The 17,504-nt window shown below is 39.7% G+C and overlaps 1 protein-coding gene across 3 annotated transcripts in view; it reads left to right on the plus strand.

Annotated features, from left to right (window-relative positions):
• The window catches only part of MEST (mesoderm specific transcript), a 34,647-nt gene extending 17,143 nt beyond the window's left edge, over nucleotides 1-17,504 (plus strand). Inside the window, exons 5-12 of one of the 3 annotated variants that reach the window (XM_056573170.1) lie at nucleotides 4,469-4,605; nucleotides 4,951-5,009; nucleotides 6,486-6,526; nucleotides 7,739-7,809; nucleotides 9,219-9,320; nucleotides 11,003-11,079; nucleotides 14,053-14,116; nucleotides 15,987-17,499. In XM_056573170.1, the coding sequence (XP_056429145.1) occupies nucleotides 4,469-4,605; nucleotides 4,951-5,009; nucleotides 6,486-6,526; nucleotides 7,739-7,809; nucleotides 9,219-9,320; nucleotides 11,003-11,079; nucleotides 14,053-14,116; nucleotides 15,987-16,104 (669 nt within the window). In that variant the 3' untranslated portion in view covers nucleotides 16,105-17,499. Of the gene's footprint in view, nucleotides 1-4,468; nucleotides 4,606-4,950; nucleotides 5,010-6,485; nucleotides 6,527-7,738; nucleotides 7,810-9,218; nucleotides 9,321-11,002; nucleotides 11,080-14,052; nucleotides 14,117-15,986 lie in introns of all 3 variants that reach the window. The other 2 variants (XM_056573171.1, XM_056573172.1) reach the window with 2 other exon arrangements.

Here is a 17,504-nt window from a genome sequence, read left to right on the forward strand (position 1 = left end):
AACGTGGAGGAGGAAAAAAGGAGACTTTAGAAAAACCTGAAAGAGAAACTGAAGAAGGAGCAACAAAGGAACAATAATTCAGATAAAGACGCCCTTGTCAAAACTTTTAACCTCTCCTCCCACAAACTGAACACTCATGAAATGACTCTTCTTAGAAAAGGACTCATTCTGTCCCAGCTATAAACCCAACAATTTCAATTTATTCATGGATCTACTTCAATTTATTCATGGAACTGACACTCCAAAGACATTTTCTCCTGCCAAATCAAGCTCCCCAACCAAAGACATCAAATGAAGAAACAGAAACCAATCCACTAGAAGGACCCCCCCCCCCCCCCCCCCACATAAAAAAAAATCTAAATTTTACCCCAATACACAGCTAGGGCCACATTATAAAAATCTGAAAGTATAGTTATCAGACCCACGGATAAAGGTGCCCCCAAGACTACCATAAAGACTACATTTTGAATGATCTCGAATACTACTGCAAATTGGACTACAACCCTTTTCCACCACCACAAGGAAAACTACAACACATGTTGGACCAGGTACTAAGCCAGAACATCATCAGCAAAAACTAGAAACGCTTCCTACTCATGAATAAACCATCTATACCATTCTACTACCACCTACCGAAAGTTCATAAAAACACTACAAACCCATCCGGTCGACCAATCATCTCTGGCATAAACAGCCACACATCTCAAGTATCACACTATCTGGACCTCATTCTTCAGGAATACGTCAAACTACTTCCCAGCTATCTTAAGAGCTCCAATGACTTGATAAAAATTTTATGTCCCTTGAAATGTGAAGAAGACTACAGATTCATCACATTAGATGTCACTGCACTGTATTCAAACATCAAATACAATATCGGCCTAGACTGCATCAGAAACGTCCTACAAAATGACACCTCAATACCTCTCAATCAAAAAGAGTTCCCTCTCGATTGCCTCCAGACCATTCTCACCAAAAACTACTTCAGATATGATGGCCACCTATCACCAGATGGGCACATGGGTGGCGCCACCTTACGCTAACTTGGTAATGGGGGACTTTGAAGAAAAATTCATAACTACCAAGACACTGTACAAAGATCATGTGGTCATCTACCGATGCTACATAGACGACCTCTTCATGATATGGAAAGGGCCCCCACACCTCATCCAACTTTTTGTGGAGAACATGAACCACAACGACTGAGGGATCAAACTTACATCCAATCATTCCAGCGAGAAAATAGAATTCCTTGACCTCAAGATCAGCAATGAAAGTGGAGAAATTATCAAAGCAACCCATTTCAAGAAAGTAGATTCAAATAGCTACTTGGCATTCGACAGTGAACACTACAAAAATGGCGCACAAACATACAATTCAGTCAGTACAAGCGAATTTGCAAAAACAGTACAGAACAGATTCAAAGCAAAAGGATACCCTGAACCCCTCTTAAATGAGGCCTACAAAAAAATCCAGGATACTCACTCAAGATGACTGCCTTAAACCAAAAGAACCCCAAACCGTGCCCACCAACGCAACAGAAAACATCCGTTTGAACTTCATCACCACATACAACTGTGCACACCAAACCTTTCGCACAGCACTCAGTAAACATTGGCACATACTACAAACTGACCCAGTACTGAAACCCATTCTTCCAGACAAACCCAACATAACCTAGAGAAGAGCCCCAACCCTAAGAAATATGTTGGCCCCAAGTAAACTGAAGCAACAGAGCAAACCCAAGAACAATAAAAGGAACCCTACTCTCAAAAGGAACATATAAATGTGTGAGCACAAAATGTCTATGCTGTAAAAACATAGCACACAATCAAAAAACCTTTAAAAGCACCACAAACGGTGAGGAATTCCCAATCAAAAACTTCGTCAACTGCAAATCCAGCTTCATCATATATCGAATCACCTGCAAATGCAAGAAGCAATATGTGGGGAGGACTACACAGGAACTCCACTGCTGTCTTAACAAACATAGGAACAACATCAAATTTTTTTTTTAACTTCACAGTATCTCAAGACATTGTACCGAACAACACCCGGATGATGAAGACCCCTTTACGATCTGCCCTATTGATCATGTCCGCACAAGGGCTTAATGAAGCCACTGAGCTAATCCGATGAACCCTCCTTTCAGGCACCCCCCCCCCCGACATCACACCCATGTCCCCCACCCCATCCCCTCTACTTAGTCCCACCACCCCCCACGCAAAAATAATGAGAACTCCTCCAATAACAAAAATTTTTATTACTTTTCTATCCTATTAAACCACCATGTGCAAGCCACAATATAATAAATCATCCGGTAGCATATTATGCTTTTATTCTAACACTATTATCTGATGCTACTATTACCCCTACTATGGTTTTTATTTTCTTCCCCTATTATTTTTGGCTACTATTATATTGTTATTACTATCATCAACACCAACAACATCATTATCCACACAAACACCTAGCTATTGCAAAAAACTGGGTGTCCGATTTACTTTATACAACTCACAACCTGGATATCTCTATGCATGATACCATCTCCTGCAAATATGTAATGTATTGCTGACACCTTCTGGCGAACTGTGTTATTTACAACCCTTCCATTCATAATATACAAGCATTTCATTCACACTACATAAACTGTTTACAAATCTTTCTCCTGTTCCTGTACCTAGTTGCCCATATATGGAATCCACTTGACCTAGTTCCCACTGTTCAAACGCTTTCTTAAGTATCAATTAACCCACATATGTCTTTCTCAATTAAATAATAACCTCAACACTAAATTTCAGTCCTGGACCCGAACCCACACAGGGGTCTCCCATCCACACAACTACCAGGACCTTGCTGTTTAGCTTTCTGCTCCATTGACCACAATGGGCCTATTGGTTTCAATGGGCAAAAAATCACAATGTTATAGATCTAGCCTATACAGTCCCACACACCAACAGGACCTGTGCAATAGACCCTGGAGACTGACATCACACTCAGCCATCAATGGCCTCCAGTCACGCCAAAATTCAAATGTATAATTTATTCATCTATGTGTGTATATATATATATATATATATATATATATATATAATGCTTTACCTACACACTGTAACCTGGACCTGAGGAAGGAGGGAGCCCCTCTGAAATGTGTAGTCCACACCTGTATGTTACTTTTTATGACCACTAATAAAAAGTACTACGACTTTACACCCAACTCCTGTGTTACCACGCCGGTGTAGCGATACAGTGCCGCAGTCAGATTTTCACTGGAAGGAAAGGAAACCCCTGCCGGGATTTCCATCTCCCACATCTGTACTCCTGCATTCTTCACCATCCCCGACGGGACGTACGGCCAGCTGCTCCTGACACACCAATGACCTGCCCAAAGCAATTATCAATGTTGTAGCTGTAATATAGGGCAGCTGGTAAAGGTGAGCAGGACCTTTACCATTCTGTGTAATTCACTGCTAATAACGCAGATAACCGGCACTATATAGCTCCATCTCTATTTTTTCCCCTAAACCTCCTGTCTACAGTGAAGCATAGTGGTGGGTGGTGTCATGGTCTGGGGCTGCATGAGTGCTGCTGGTACTGGGAAGCTACAGTTTATTCAGGGAATCATGAATGCTTACGTGTACTGTGACATACTGAAGCAGAGCATGATGCCCTCCCTTTAGGGACTTGACTGCATTATTCCAACATGACCATGGCTTTGCTAAAGAAGCGGAGGTTAATGGTGATGGACTGGACAAGCATGTCTCCTGACCTAAACCCTATTGAGCATCTGTGGGACTTGCTCAAAGGAAAGGTGGAGGAGTACAAGGTCTCTAACATCCTCCAGCTCTGTGATGTTGCCATGGAGGAGTAGAAGAAGACTTCAGTAGAAATCTATGTAGCTCTGGCGAACTCTTTGCCCAGGAGGCTTAAAATAATGGTGGGCAGACAAAATATTGACACTTATGGTCAAATTTGGACAAATACTGATGTGTATTCACTTTTGTTGCCAAAGTTTAGACCTTAATGGCTATTTGTTGAGTTATTTTGAGGGAACAACAACTTTAAACACTGTCATACAGGCTGTGCACTACTTTACATTGTAGCTGAATTTTATTCTTCAGTATATTTACAAAAATGTAAGGGGTGTACTCACATCAGATACTGTTGATGTTTACCTCCATAGACCTCTACTTACCCACGCCCTCATTTAATTACGAAACGTGGTCATTAGGAACACCCCTTTTTTTTCTAGCTGCTAGCACATTTAAGCAGTTATAAAAGGGCAGTATATGACCATATTATATTCTTTACATAAACTAAAAGTTAAGACTAAAGATCTGTGTTAAAAACAATCTCGGTATATTCATAATAAACCTCTCTTAATCTGTGTATGAAAAATTTCAAGTTTTTATTTTCATCTCTAGTTTTGCTTGTTTCCTCAGTTTCAACAATGGCATTTATTTTGCAGAGATTCCACCGGTATTCCATATTTGAACAGGCCAGTATTGTAGAAGCTCTGGTCAGTCACCTTGGCTTGACAGATCAAAAAGTGAACTTACTTTCTCACGATTATGGAGATACTGTTGCCCAGGAATTGCTTTATAGGTAAGTACTATAATCCCTACATCTGTATTTATATCTTTTAATTGAGTTGTCTTGTGTAGATGGATTTTTTTAAAGCTTTTAGCTACAGTTTTGGTACTCTGTATTCAACGTTCTACTCATTTGGTTAGTAATCAAGTACAGCTTCACTCTCACGGCTGTGGTCTTATAGCGTAAAAAGGGGATTAAACTTTGGAACAGTGCTGTTCCTATAAGTGAAATAAGCTTTTGTAGAGATCTTTATCTATCTTCTGGTAAGTTACATCATGTGCTAGCCGTGACAGTCCTGCACATTAGTTTCATGTTTGTATCTAGACATTGCAACTTTCTTATGGTGTTTTTCCTTAGGTATGAACATCAAAGGCAAGGACACATTAACATTGGGAGCTTGTGTCTCTCCAATGGAGGTAAGGCAGTGTTTGCAGAAATTAGGTTTAATTCTCCCCGGCTAAAAGACTGAGCGACATTTTTACAGTAGATACAATACTGTGTGTGGCTCTTATGTCAATGATATACAGTATACTTAGTGAGGGAACAATGAAGTACATGCATGGAAGTAGCAAGCAGTGTAGTACCATATTTTTAATTTCTCTGATGGGGGTGGTTGGCTCCTCTCATTTAAAGGGGTACTCCGGTGAAAAACTTTTTTTTTTAAATCAACTGGTGCCAGAAAGTTAAACAGATTTGTAAATTACTTCTATAAAAAAATCTTCATCCTTCCTGTACTTATTAGCTGCTGAATACTACAGCGGAAATTCTTTTCTTTTTGAAACACAGAGCTGTCTGCTGACATCACGAGCACAGTGCTCTCTGCTGACATCTCTGTCCATTTTAAGAACTGTTCAGAACAGCATATGTTTGCTATGGGGATTTCCTTTTACGCTGGACAGTTCCTAAAATGGACAGAGATGTCAGCAGAGAGCTCTGTGTTTCAAACGGAAAATCATTTCCACAGTAGTATTCAGCAGCTAATAAGTACAGGAAGGATTAAGATTTTTTAATAGAAGTAAATTACAAATCTGTTTAACTTTCTGGCACCAGTTGATTTAAAAAAAAAAAAAAAAGTTTTTCACCGGAATACCCCTTTAATGGGAACTTAATTAAATGATAAAAACATTTGAGAACCTGGTTACAGTTTCCTTTTTAACATTTTCTCTAAAGGCATTTCATGACTGATTGTAAACCATGATTGTCTACCCAGTATAAATATTCCCATTGTTTTTGAAATATTGCATATTATTTGCGTTTAACCGTTCCTGCCTTGCAGTGATCTTGCAGTCATAGCTTATGGGAAAGGGGGCAAGCTTACAACAACATCCCTATAAAAAATAAATAAAGAAGGGGAAGTAAAATCATCTAAAAGTTACATTTACCAAAAATGTTACCATTAACAATAAAACTCATCCCAGGAAACAAGAGCTATTCCAGTGACAAAAGAAAAATGTTATGACATTGAGAATGCGGGAAAAAAAAAATGTTCACAGTACCCTTAGGTCTCTTTCACCTATGGCAGTTTTTGGTTGAGCATTTGTAATCATTATTGGTAGCCTAAAACCAGGAGTGGAAACTTCGCAGAAAAAGTATAAAGGATATAGCTGCACCTCATCTGGTTTGGGCTTCCAAATACTGATGCGCAGTGAATAGTTACATTACCCATGTGCATAGCCAACTATCCTGGGGAATTGTTGCTGCCTGCTCAGTACTGAATATTCTCTTTTTTGTCGCAATTATACCAAAAACAAAATCTTCTAACTTCTCTTTTTGGTGTAACTGTCAGCAATTTTGTAACTAAAATACAGGGTCTCTTTGTGGAATATGTATGTAGGTATTCTGTAACATGCTAAGGGGCAAATAGGTTTATTTATTATTTGTTTTTTTTTTAGGAATCTTTCCTGAAACACACTATCCTAGATTAATTCAGAAGGTTGGTAAATAGTAAAAAAGTTTGTTATTTTGAGTTGCCACACATAAAGCTACAGAATAAAGCCAGTATTTTATTATTTTGTAGGGGCATGCACTCAGATTAACAATACTGATAGACATTGTACACTCATCTTAAATGGTGCTCTTCATCCCTGTTCTTGCTATTTATGGGGGAGTGCAATGCTAACTTCTGACACCTTGATATGTCAGTTTTTTCTAACTGTATATACACATTACTGTCATCAAGAGCCAACACCTCTTACTTAAGAGGAGCCTTTAGGTTGGAAACATCTATGGTATGCCAGCATTGTGATTATATTTCATATTGTGTTTTTGCATCAGTAGTAGGATTTAAAAACCTATGGTCCCTATGATCTTCAGACAAAAGTTGGCTGAACCTGTTGACTTCAACAGGTCCAGCCTTCTGTCTAAAGTGCATGGGGTCTCCTGACTCTCACTGAGATGGGTCTGGCGTATTGGATTTCAACTGCTCAACCCTACTGTTCTGGGACAGAAAAGCTATCGCCTGAGCTGTCTGGCTGTGGTTCCCCCCTCCATAGAGAACACAACATTCATGTGCCAAACGTTTATGTAAATGGAGAGGTCAGGAGAAATAGCTGTTGGCTGAATTAAAGGGGTATTCCGGGCAAAAACATCTTATCCCCTATCGAAAGTATAGGGAATAAGATGTCTGATCGCGGGGGGCCCGCTGCTGGGACCCCCCACGATCTCCCTGCAGCAGCCTGCATTCTGTGCGTAGCTGCGTTTGAAGTTTTGGAAACCTCCGAGCTTCCGAGGCGGGGACGTGATGTCACGCCACTCCATACCCCCTCCATTCATGTCTATGGGAGGGGGCGTTGCAGCAGTTATGCCCCCTCCCATAGAAAAGAATGGAGGGGCGTGGCGTGACGTCACGTCCCCGCCTCGGAAGCTCGGAGGTTTCCAAAACTTCAGACGCAGCTACGCATAGAATGCGGGCTGCTGCAGGGAGTTCGCTGGGGGTCCCAGCAGCAGGCCCCCCGCGATCAGACATCTTGTCCCCTATCCTTTCGATAGGGGATAAGATGTTTTTGCTCTGAATACCCCTTTTAACATTCATTTAACAGCTATTGAAAGTGTATGGACACCTTTTATAATGATTTAAGAGAGGCATCAAAAGATACAATACTTTTACATTAACATTACAGCAAATTACTTCTTTCTCTGCCAACAGATTTTGAAAGATGGTTGGATTTTGTCACCAGTACTAACTAGGCTGATGAACTTTTACTTCTTTAGTAAAGGGTAAGTATTATTACTATAACCATTGGAAGATTTATGTCATGAAAATATATATATTTATAGCTTGATAATGGAATGAATGCTGAATTCAGATAATGGCAGTAGGATTCTGCTTTTCAGTGCACACAACAGAAGTTACACACTATAGATATTTATCAATGACATTGTAGAGGGATTATATATGATCTTTGCAGATGGTACTGGGAAAACACTGAAGATGACTGACATGGAAAAGGACTTTTAGTCAACTACATTACCCAGAAAGGTTATTATAATGTATATGTATAAATCTATCAGGGGGCAGTATAGAGATCTCTCTCATGATCTATTTATATCTAGGACTGTATCTATAACAAGGAGGCATCCTCTACATCTAGACAAAAGAAGGTTTTTGCACAGGCAGGGATTCTTTACTGTAAGAGCAGTGAGACGATGGAACTCTCTGCCAGATAAAGTGGTCATGGTGAACTCAATAAAATAGTTCAAAAGATAATTTCATGGTGTCCTGTCTGGGTTCTTCCTGTGTGCCAGCACACAGGAAGAACCCAGTCAGGATACCATGAAATTATCTTTGTGGACCTGAGGAAAGAGTGAGAGCATGCCGAAACGCGTTGTCCACTTGTTACTTTTATTCATGATAAAAAAAGTTCCTTTGTACCATTGGCATCTTCGCTTAATTTTACCATCACAGTAGCGCTCGGAGGCTAGAACCCCCGCATTTTCTGCACTCCCTCTACAATATTGTCGCTTCCGTACCCTGTCTGGGGCGACGGACAAGGGGGCACCGAGCAGCAAGCTGAAACATCCCACCACGTACCGATAATCCCTTTGGAGCTATGCTATACCCTATGTACAGCTCCCAAAGGTCAGTACCATCACACAGGTTCGGTGGTGGGCATCATTCCTTCGCTTTCTTATTCTTCATCCAAGTACCCAATCTACTACGCCAGAGAGCGCCCCATATTTATTTTTATTTTTTTTCACTCCTGCATTTCTACCAAAAGAATGAACATTCTGCAACTTTGAATTGATGGAGTTAATTTCCGCTGTACATTCTGTGCAAACTTAACCCTGATTCTAGGCGGCACAGGCCGCTGACAGAATTCAGCAAGGAAATTCCTTGCTGAATTTTTGTAGTGTGTATAAGCCCTAACTCCACATCTCCCTTTCTGGTTGCTTCTCTGGTGCTACTAATGGCTGCATTCTCTTCCATATCTTGCATTTTGCGTTTTTTCACTGGATAATACAGTACTTGATAAGAAATAAAAAAAATGAAATTGTGATGGATTGAATTGTATTAAACTGTAATTAATATATACAACATATATGATAGTAATTTTAATAATCAGAATATATATTTTTTATTGTATGTACTATTGTGAATTTGTGATTTATTGCTTTTGGATTGGCAGCATCAGTGAGGTGTTCGGACCGTTTACACAGCCGTCAGACACTGAATATTGGGATATGTGGACTGCTCTTAGGACCAATGATGGCAATTTAGTTGTAGACAGGTAAAGTATTCACCATGAGAAAAGAATGGTAAAACACAGCACCCACCTGTCCGGAGTCTGCCTCTTTATTCAATGATTACATACATGGGGAGACTAGGAATGGTGCAGGGACAACAAACAGCTACAAACAGTTTCACATTGACAGTGCTTTATCGGGCACTAAAGTATAATCACTTACTTGGCAGTAGGTTAGCATAGGACAAAATATCTTTTATCGCCACTGTACCAAAGCTAGTCACACAAGGTGAAATATGCATAAACTATGTCAGTATTACTTGCTGTTCTGAAATGCCTAGAAGGCCCCCTGAAAGGGTAGAATCAAGGGTGGAGCTGCCCAGTGGCCATGTTCACTGTTTAAGGTACTGGTATGTTACATTTTAAGAGTTGGCGGTGTGTGAGTGCGGTTTGTGTATTAAGGGGTGGGGCATATACATTTTTGCGCGCAGTGTACCACCATGATATCTCTCTGGAGATTGTCATGACCGACTGGGGGGACAGGAAGAGTGAGCCCTAAGCTGTCCCTAACAACACTTTCCCTGCCTACTTACCCATCCACCCTAAACGGTGGATAAACAACTTGGAGCCGGTCCCTCCCTGTGCTACAGTGTAGTGGCGTAAAAACAAATAATATACATAGTCAGTCAAAGGCCAGAAACAGAATGGGAATACAAAAACCAGAACAGATAAACCAGACAGGATACAAATACTAACAGGGCAGAATATAGTGTATTAACAAACAGTTCACAAACCGGAATCCAGATAAACGGCAGACATGGATAAATGAACAAGACTGGCATAGTACGAGTATACAGCAGAAACTAGGAATTGCAGGGGATGATCAGAAGAACTGAAAGCTAGACCATAAACTGATCAGGACCATAGGACACTGTTAAAACTGGGACACAGAACAAACAAACTGGACACCCCACTCCACAAAAGGAGTAGTCATTATGATAAAGCCAAATAGACTACTGGCCAGCGGGCACACTCCACCGAGTGATCAGGATGCTGGCCCAGTAGGAAACAGAAATATAATACATGAAACTCTAGACCCTAACCAGATGAGTCTAAATAGACTCCAGGATACCAAACAGGAAATATACATACAGAGCACAGGTAAAACTAGACTAGACTCAGACAGTGTGAACACAGACTAAGCAGAAAGCACATACAATCCTAAAAACCGACAGATGTAACACAGACTAAAATCTACAAAAAAAGACAATTTAACCATGGCTAAAACTAAGATTCATCACAGGATAAATACAAGGTGCATGCTCAAGCAGACTTGGAAGCGTATTGCACAGACATTATTGTAGCATTATTGCACAAAATAACCAGCAGAGAATGCAGGAGAACTCTGGTTAAAATAAACACATCCGAGTTCTCATTGGTTCTGAGCATTAACCATTCCCAATCCAGGGAGAATAGCAAATTGCTCAGAACAAAACTAGATACCTACTAAATACACACCTAAACAGAAAAATACAAAAACAAATAAACGGACATTACAAGATATTCTTTATAAGTAGGCAAGTATGATTTGGACAAACCAAACAATACTTTAGTCCAGACTAAGTCATAGTTTCATTTAATTTATTCAAAATGCTTTTGCCAGTTCCTTTTTGAGGGATATCTAAACTGAACAATATAATAGTTTATAACCTTAATTTGGTTCTTAGTATTTTACAGTATATAAACCAGCGCAGAAAGTACAGAGAACGCTGGGTGGGTGCTTTAGCCAGTGCATCAGTTCCATGTAAGTACAAACCCTAAAAGCCATAATCATACAATGCATTTTCAGAAATCTGTTAAACTGGTGCTACTATGTATTATTAGATGACCACAAGATTGAAAAGGGGATAACTAATTCCTCTAATTATAAAGCAGTTATAGGAAGAGCTGCCTCCTGAATATGATGTCTTATGTAAGGACAGTGTAATACTTGGACAGGTCTTCTTTTACGTTAATGCAAATGCCACAAAAAATATTGTTGGTTTGGCTGGAGTTATTTAAGAATATAAATACTTGTATAAAAAATATTTTTAATATTTTATGTTGGAGTTGTCTCCTAAAGGTTATTTACTCATTTATGGGCAGAGTTATTGCATCTTTAAGTTTTTAGAGGCCCATTTAAGAATAAAAGAAGTGATCTGATTGGTTGCTCTGGGCAACTGCATAACTTTTCCTCTGCACAAGGATTGATAAATCTCCCCATTAGTGAGCGTTATACATATATATATATATATATATTTTTATTACATACTTATTATATGTTATCTTTTTGGCATTAACCCCTTATTGTCTGAGGTATTTAGTGCCTTAAAGGGGTTGCATGCTCTGGAGGCTGCTGGTACCCCTAGCACAGCTGTTTCCACTAGGGAAGTTCCTTATTGCCGATTGAAATTTGTGTAAAGTATGTGAACAGACATACTGGGGTCCTCCAAAGTGTAAAACATTCTATGGTCCAGATATACTTAAAAACAACAGTTTCTGGTTGTGTTTTTAGCATTTCAAGCAAGTTCACACCTTTCCTCGTGGATGTCATAACTTTCCATCAGTTTTTGCACCTACCTAGACAGACCGTTCTGCTCAGAAAGTGAGTGTGGCCTTGATATTTTTGTGTTCTCAATATTATAAGTTTCCCTACAGATACTGGTGGGGGACACCTTTCAAAATGCATATCTTTGCCATAGTTGCAGGCAGGAAGAAGAGTTTATTATATATAACATGCTGCCACCCAATGTATAGATGATATAATGCATATACAGTCATGGCCGTAAATGTTGGCACCCCTGAAATTTTTCAAGAAAACAAAGTATTTCTCACAGAAAAGGATTGCAGTAACACGTTTTGCTATACACATGTTTATTCCCTTTGTGTGTATTGGAACTAAACAAAAAAAGGGAGTAAAAAAAGCAAATTAGACATAAACTCCAAAAATGGGCTGGACAAATATATTGGCACCCTTTCAAAATTGTGGATAAATAAGATTGTTTCAAGCATGTGATGCTCCTTTAAACTCACCTGGGGCAAGTAACAGGTGTGGGCAATATAAAAATCACAAGTTCACTTAGTCTTTGCATTGTATGCCTGTGTGTGCCACACTAAGCATGGGAAACAGAAAGAGTAGAAGAGAACTGTCTGAGGACTTAAGAACCAAAATTGTCTAAAAGTTATCAACAATCTCAAGGTTATAACCTTTGTCCACAGTACTCAACATTATCAAGAAGTTTGCAACCCATAGTACTGTAACTAATCTCCCTGGGCGTGGACGGAAGAGAAAAATTGATAAAAGGTGTCAAAGCAGGATAGTCTGGATGGTGGATAAGCAGCCCCAAACAAGTTCCAAAGATATTCAAGCTGTCCTGCAGGCTCAGGGAGAATAAATGTCTGCGCAAAATATCCATTGACATTTAAGTGAAATCGCTATGGCAGGAGACCCAGGAGGACCCCACTGCTGACACAGAGACATAAAAAAGCAAGACTACATTTTGCCAAACTCCTTCTGGGAAAACATCTTGTGGACAGATGAGACCAAGATAGAGCTTTTTGGTAAAGCACATTATTCTTCTGTTTACCGGAAACGGAATGAGGCCTACAAAGAAAAGAACACAGTACCTACAGTGAAATATGGTGGAGGTTCAATGGTGTTTTGCTGCCTCTAGCACTGGGTGCCTTGAATGTGTGCAAGGCATCATGAAATCTGAGGATTACCAACGGATTTTGGGTCGCACTGTACAGCCCAGTGTCAGAAAGCTGGGTTTGCATACGAGATCTTGGGTCTTCCAGCAGAACAATGACCCCAAGCATACGTCAAAAAGCACCCAGAAATGGATGGCAACAAAGCACTGGGGAGTTCTGAAGCCAGCAATGAGTCCAGATCTAAATCCCATTGAACACCTGTGGAGAGATCTTAAAATTGCTGTTGGGAAAAGGTGCCCTTCTAATAAGAGAGACCTGGAGCAGTTTACAAAGGAAGAGTGGTCCAACATTCCGGCTGAGAGGTGTAAGAAGCTTATTGATGGTTATAGGAAGCGACTGATTTCAGTTATTTTTTCCAAAGGGTGCCAATAATTTTGTCCAGCCCATTTTTGGAGTTTGGTGTGACATTATGTCCAATTTGCTTTTTTTCCTCCCTTTTTTTGGTTTAGTTCCAATAAACACAAAGGGAATAAACATGTGTATAGCAAAACATGTGTTACTGCAATTCTTTTCTGTGAGAAATACTTCATTTTCTTGAAAAATGTCAGGGGTGCCAACTAGAGATGAGCGAACTTACAGTAAATTCGATTCGTCACGAACTTCTCGGCTCGGCAGTTGATGACTTTTCCTGCATAAATTAGTTCAGCTTTCAGGTGCTCCGGTGGTCTGGAAAAGGTGAATACAGTCCTAGGAAAGAGTCTCCTAGGACTGTATCCACCTTTTCCAGCCCACGGGAGCACCTGAAAGCTGAACTCATTTATGCAGGATAAGACATCAACTGCCGAGCCGAGAAGTTTGTGACGAATCGAATTTACTGTAAGTTCGCTCATCTCTAGTGCCAACATTTACGGCCATGACTGTATGAGTTAAAATCCAGTGGAGGCTGGCCATGACAGCAGGGCAGCGTTTTGAAAAGAAGTACATATCTCAACTACATCACACAATGACAATATATTGAAATTTCTTAAATTTGACATTGCAGCAAAATTATTTAAATTACATATTTAATATTTATTTGTACCCACAGTGCATTTAATTTATGGACCGCTGGATCCAGTCAATCCCCATCCAGAATTCTTGGATCAATACAAGTAAGTCTAACAGACATTTTATTTATAAATCACATCATGTAGAGCTTCCTTCTATAACACTGGTGTACAACACAAGCCAACACTGTATGATCTTGGCATGATAAATGTGTTTTTGTAGAGTGAAAATATATGGTTGTTTTTAAAGGAGTATTAAGCCAATGATATCAAATTATAATACTATGTTATAGGCTTCTATTTCCTCCATGCGCCACTTTGTTCCATTTTAATGCACAGGACCCACACCTGGAAGTGCTGTAGTGCAAGTGTTTTTATTTTACTGTGGTCTCTGACCCTTCCCGGCATTCAAGGCGGCCAGAGACGAGATGTCATAAAATCACATGGTCTTCAGGGGGCTGCAGTAGCAGTATGTGGGACAATAGCAGGGTGGAAGAGATTTACTAAAATAATCCTATCCACACACCCAGTGCAGTATAGCTCCCTTGATAGCATGTGCCTTATGACATATCTGGCGGCATGGAATACTGGAAAAAGTAAAGTATAAAATGAAAGACTTGCACTACAGCACTTCTGGGTGCAGGTCTCATGCATGAAAATGGAACAAAGTGGCGCATGGAGGTAATAGAATACAATACAGTCATATAACTTGGCATCAGGGGCTCAAATAGTATTTTGATTATTATTTTTTTTACTGAACCCAGAAGTGTAACAACATAGAGAAAAAAGAAAAACAATAATAGAAAGATGTGCATCTTTTACTTTGTTGGTTGCATTCCTGGTTTTTGTTAAACCCTAGAGGACCTTAGCGCACCATGACATACATTTACGTACGTCATGAACATGAAATGAGCATAGGAGCTGCACTCACTTCATGGACAGCTGGTCCTGGTTTCTATCAGTAGTCGGGACTTTGCCACTATTGGTGGACATCAGGAATCCTGATTAAACCTTAAGATGCTGTGAACAATGCAGATCACGGCACCTAAAGCAGTTGCAGGCCTTGTGAAACTCATCGGACCTCTCGTGCAGGGGTCCGATGAGTCAAGATGGTGGCCGGAGCTCTGCTAATCTGCTACAGGCCCACTATGGGAATCTTCTTTGTATGGTTTGCTGTATGAAAGACTATACAAGTAGATTGCTGATTGTGCTGATCAATTCTATGCCATTCTAAAAAAAATAAAATAAATACTGTTCAAAATAATCTACTTCAGCACCATAATACCTTTGAATCACAAAGACCTCCAAACTACGCTAGTAGTAAAAACAAAACAAAAAACCCAAGAGGTATGTCAGCAGTATTATTCCTGCTGCCTTTTGGGGGTACATGATGTGTACATTTATTGGGCCTGGGTTGGAGGCAGGAAATGCTGAGCAAGGAGAACACTGATTGGATGAACAATAGAGAGGACCGAAGGATTAAATAACCCCACTCTCTTCATGATACAACAGACATGCACAGCTCAAACTTTATTAGAATAAAACATGGCAAGACTTTTCTCCTGACATACACTAAGGATGGTAGAAAAACAATACACCTTTTTATGGACTGTATACTATGGTTTTAGGTCCGGTCAGGAAACCGCATACGGGTCAAAACTGAGTCGACCAGAGTCACCGTTTGACTCTGGTCGGATCATTAAAGTAAATGGAGTCACGGGCTGATCTGGCTGCGGTACGGGAGCGCCCGGTTTTCCCCGTCCCCCAGCCGGATCCAGCACCCATATGTAAAAAACGTGAATGCAGCCTATGATGGTTGCCAACAGTTTATGATCAGACCCTTAACATCACTAATGTGGATAGTGGATAAATAAAGAGCTGCTTTAGCATCAAATGCACATAGACATGATGCTAGATTTTGTTGAAAGTTTGAGTGAAGGATTTTATGGCTAAAAAGCTTTTCTGCTCCATACAGGAAACTTATTCCCAAGTCAACCTTTACCGTGCTGGATGATCACATCAGTCACTACCCTCAGCTGGAGGATCCCACTGGTTTCCTGAATGCCTATCTGAACTTTATCAATTCATTTTGAGCCACAAAGAACAAGATAACTTGACTGCTAGTTCTACGTATTTGAATAAGGAGCTGTGGTAAAGCAATAACATGGTTAACATTGGTCATTTCCATGCAATGGGCTCCTGACCTGCTCTGGAGCACCACACCAGCACTGAAATACCTCAGGGATGACTTGTCTTTTAACACAATGTGTTTGTATAATGTTTTTTTTGTTTTGGTTTTTTTACTCAACCCAGTGTTTCATATGAGTTATTTCTGGTGACAGCACTGGGGAAATTGCATGTTCCTAATCCAATCTGTGTTCTAAAGCCATTGTCATGTGTGAGATGACTACAGACAGTATAACTGACAGCAATGCCAACACAGTATGAAGATTTAGAGACTCTTGGTGTTTTGGGGGATTTATTTTAAGTACATTAAGCCATACAATGAATGCACTGTAAGGGCTGCAGTGTTTTCAACATCTCAAGGAAGGCAACATCTACTTGTTAACATACATGTATAAAAACATTGCTTCACCTTACTTGCACTCATTGACAGTTGCAGTTTGTATTTTATTCCAAAACTATTCACAGTATAGTAGTTTTTTCACTGGAAACAGTCAACAATTAACACTTTCTTAACTGGGGCATTTGAGCCTCGGTGTGCAGGGCAAAATTTTACTTTTTGGACTGTATAGTGAATTTATATTTAGTTTTACCAAATATACAAATCGTTTTTCTGTTTCTTTTGTTATACACATAGGACTGTCATATCCCTCAAATTTAAGGCATTCTCTTAAGATTTTTTAGTGTCAGAAATAATTATTGTACATGTGGGATAACCATTTCTGGGCCATGTGACTGCACATTATACTTTTGGTATGATTTCTGGTGTAAGTTCAGTGATTGCTGTATTTCATGCAACATCTTCCAGTTGCACTACAATGTGCTTTTAAGCTTGTTTTTTTTAACCAACAATATTAATACACTGACTGTTTCAATTCGCTGTCACAATGTAATGTTATCAATTTATAACATCCAACACAGCCTTTTTTGGCATAAAACTGTAAATCCTATTGTAGAAATAGAATACTGACTGTATTACTCTATGACTGGAGATGGCAGTAGAACCAGGTGAATGATTAATGCCATTCTGCTGTAACAACATTATGTTGTATGTGAAAAGAAATAAAGTAAAAAAAGGGCCCACCAGTGAAGAAAATGAAATAAATTAAATAAAGAAAATGTAATGCCTATTATGTGTTTCCAGGAGAAAGACAATGGCCCTCATTTACTATGAGTGGAGTGTCCGTTTGTGTTTAATTTTTGCTTTTCCGACCAAAGGCCTCTTAAAAACAATAGAAAGGGCAAAGACTTGGCTCTCAAGCAAGATGGCCAGGCCAACAGGCCAAGAAAGGAGACTAGGTATTGAAAA

This window comes from Hyla sarda, chromosome 4, assembly GCF_029499605.1.
Source record: "Hyla sarda isolate aHylSar1 chromosome 4, aHylSar1.hap1, whole genome shotgun sequence".
NCBI classification, from domain to species: Eukaryota; Metazoa; Chordata; class Amphibia; order Anura; family Hylidae; genus Hyla; species Hyla sarda.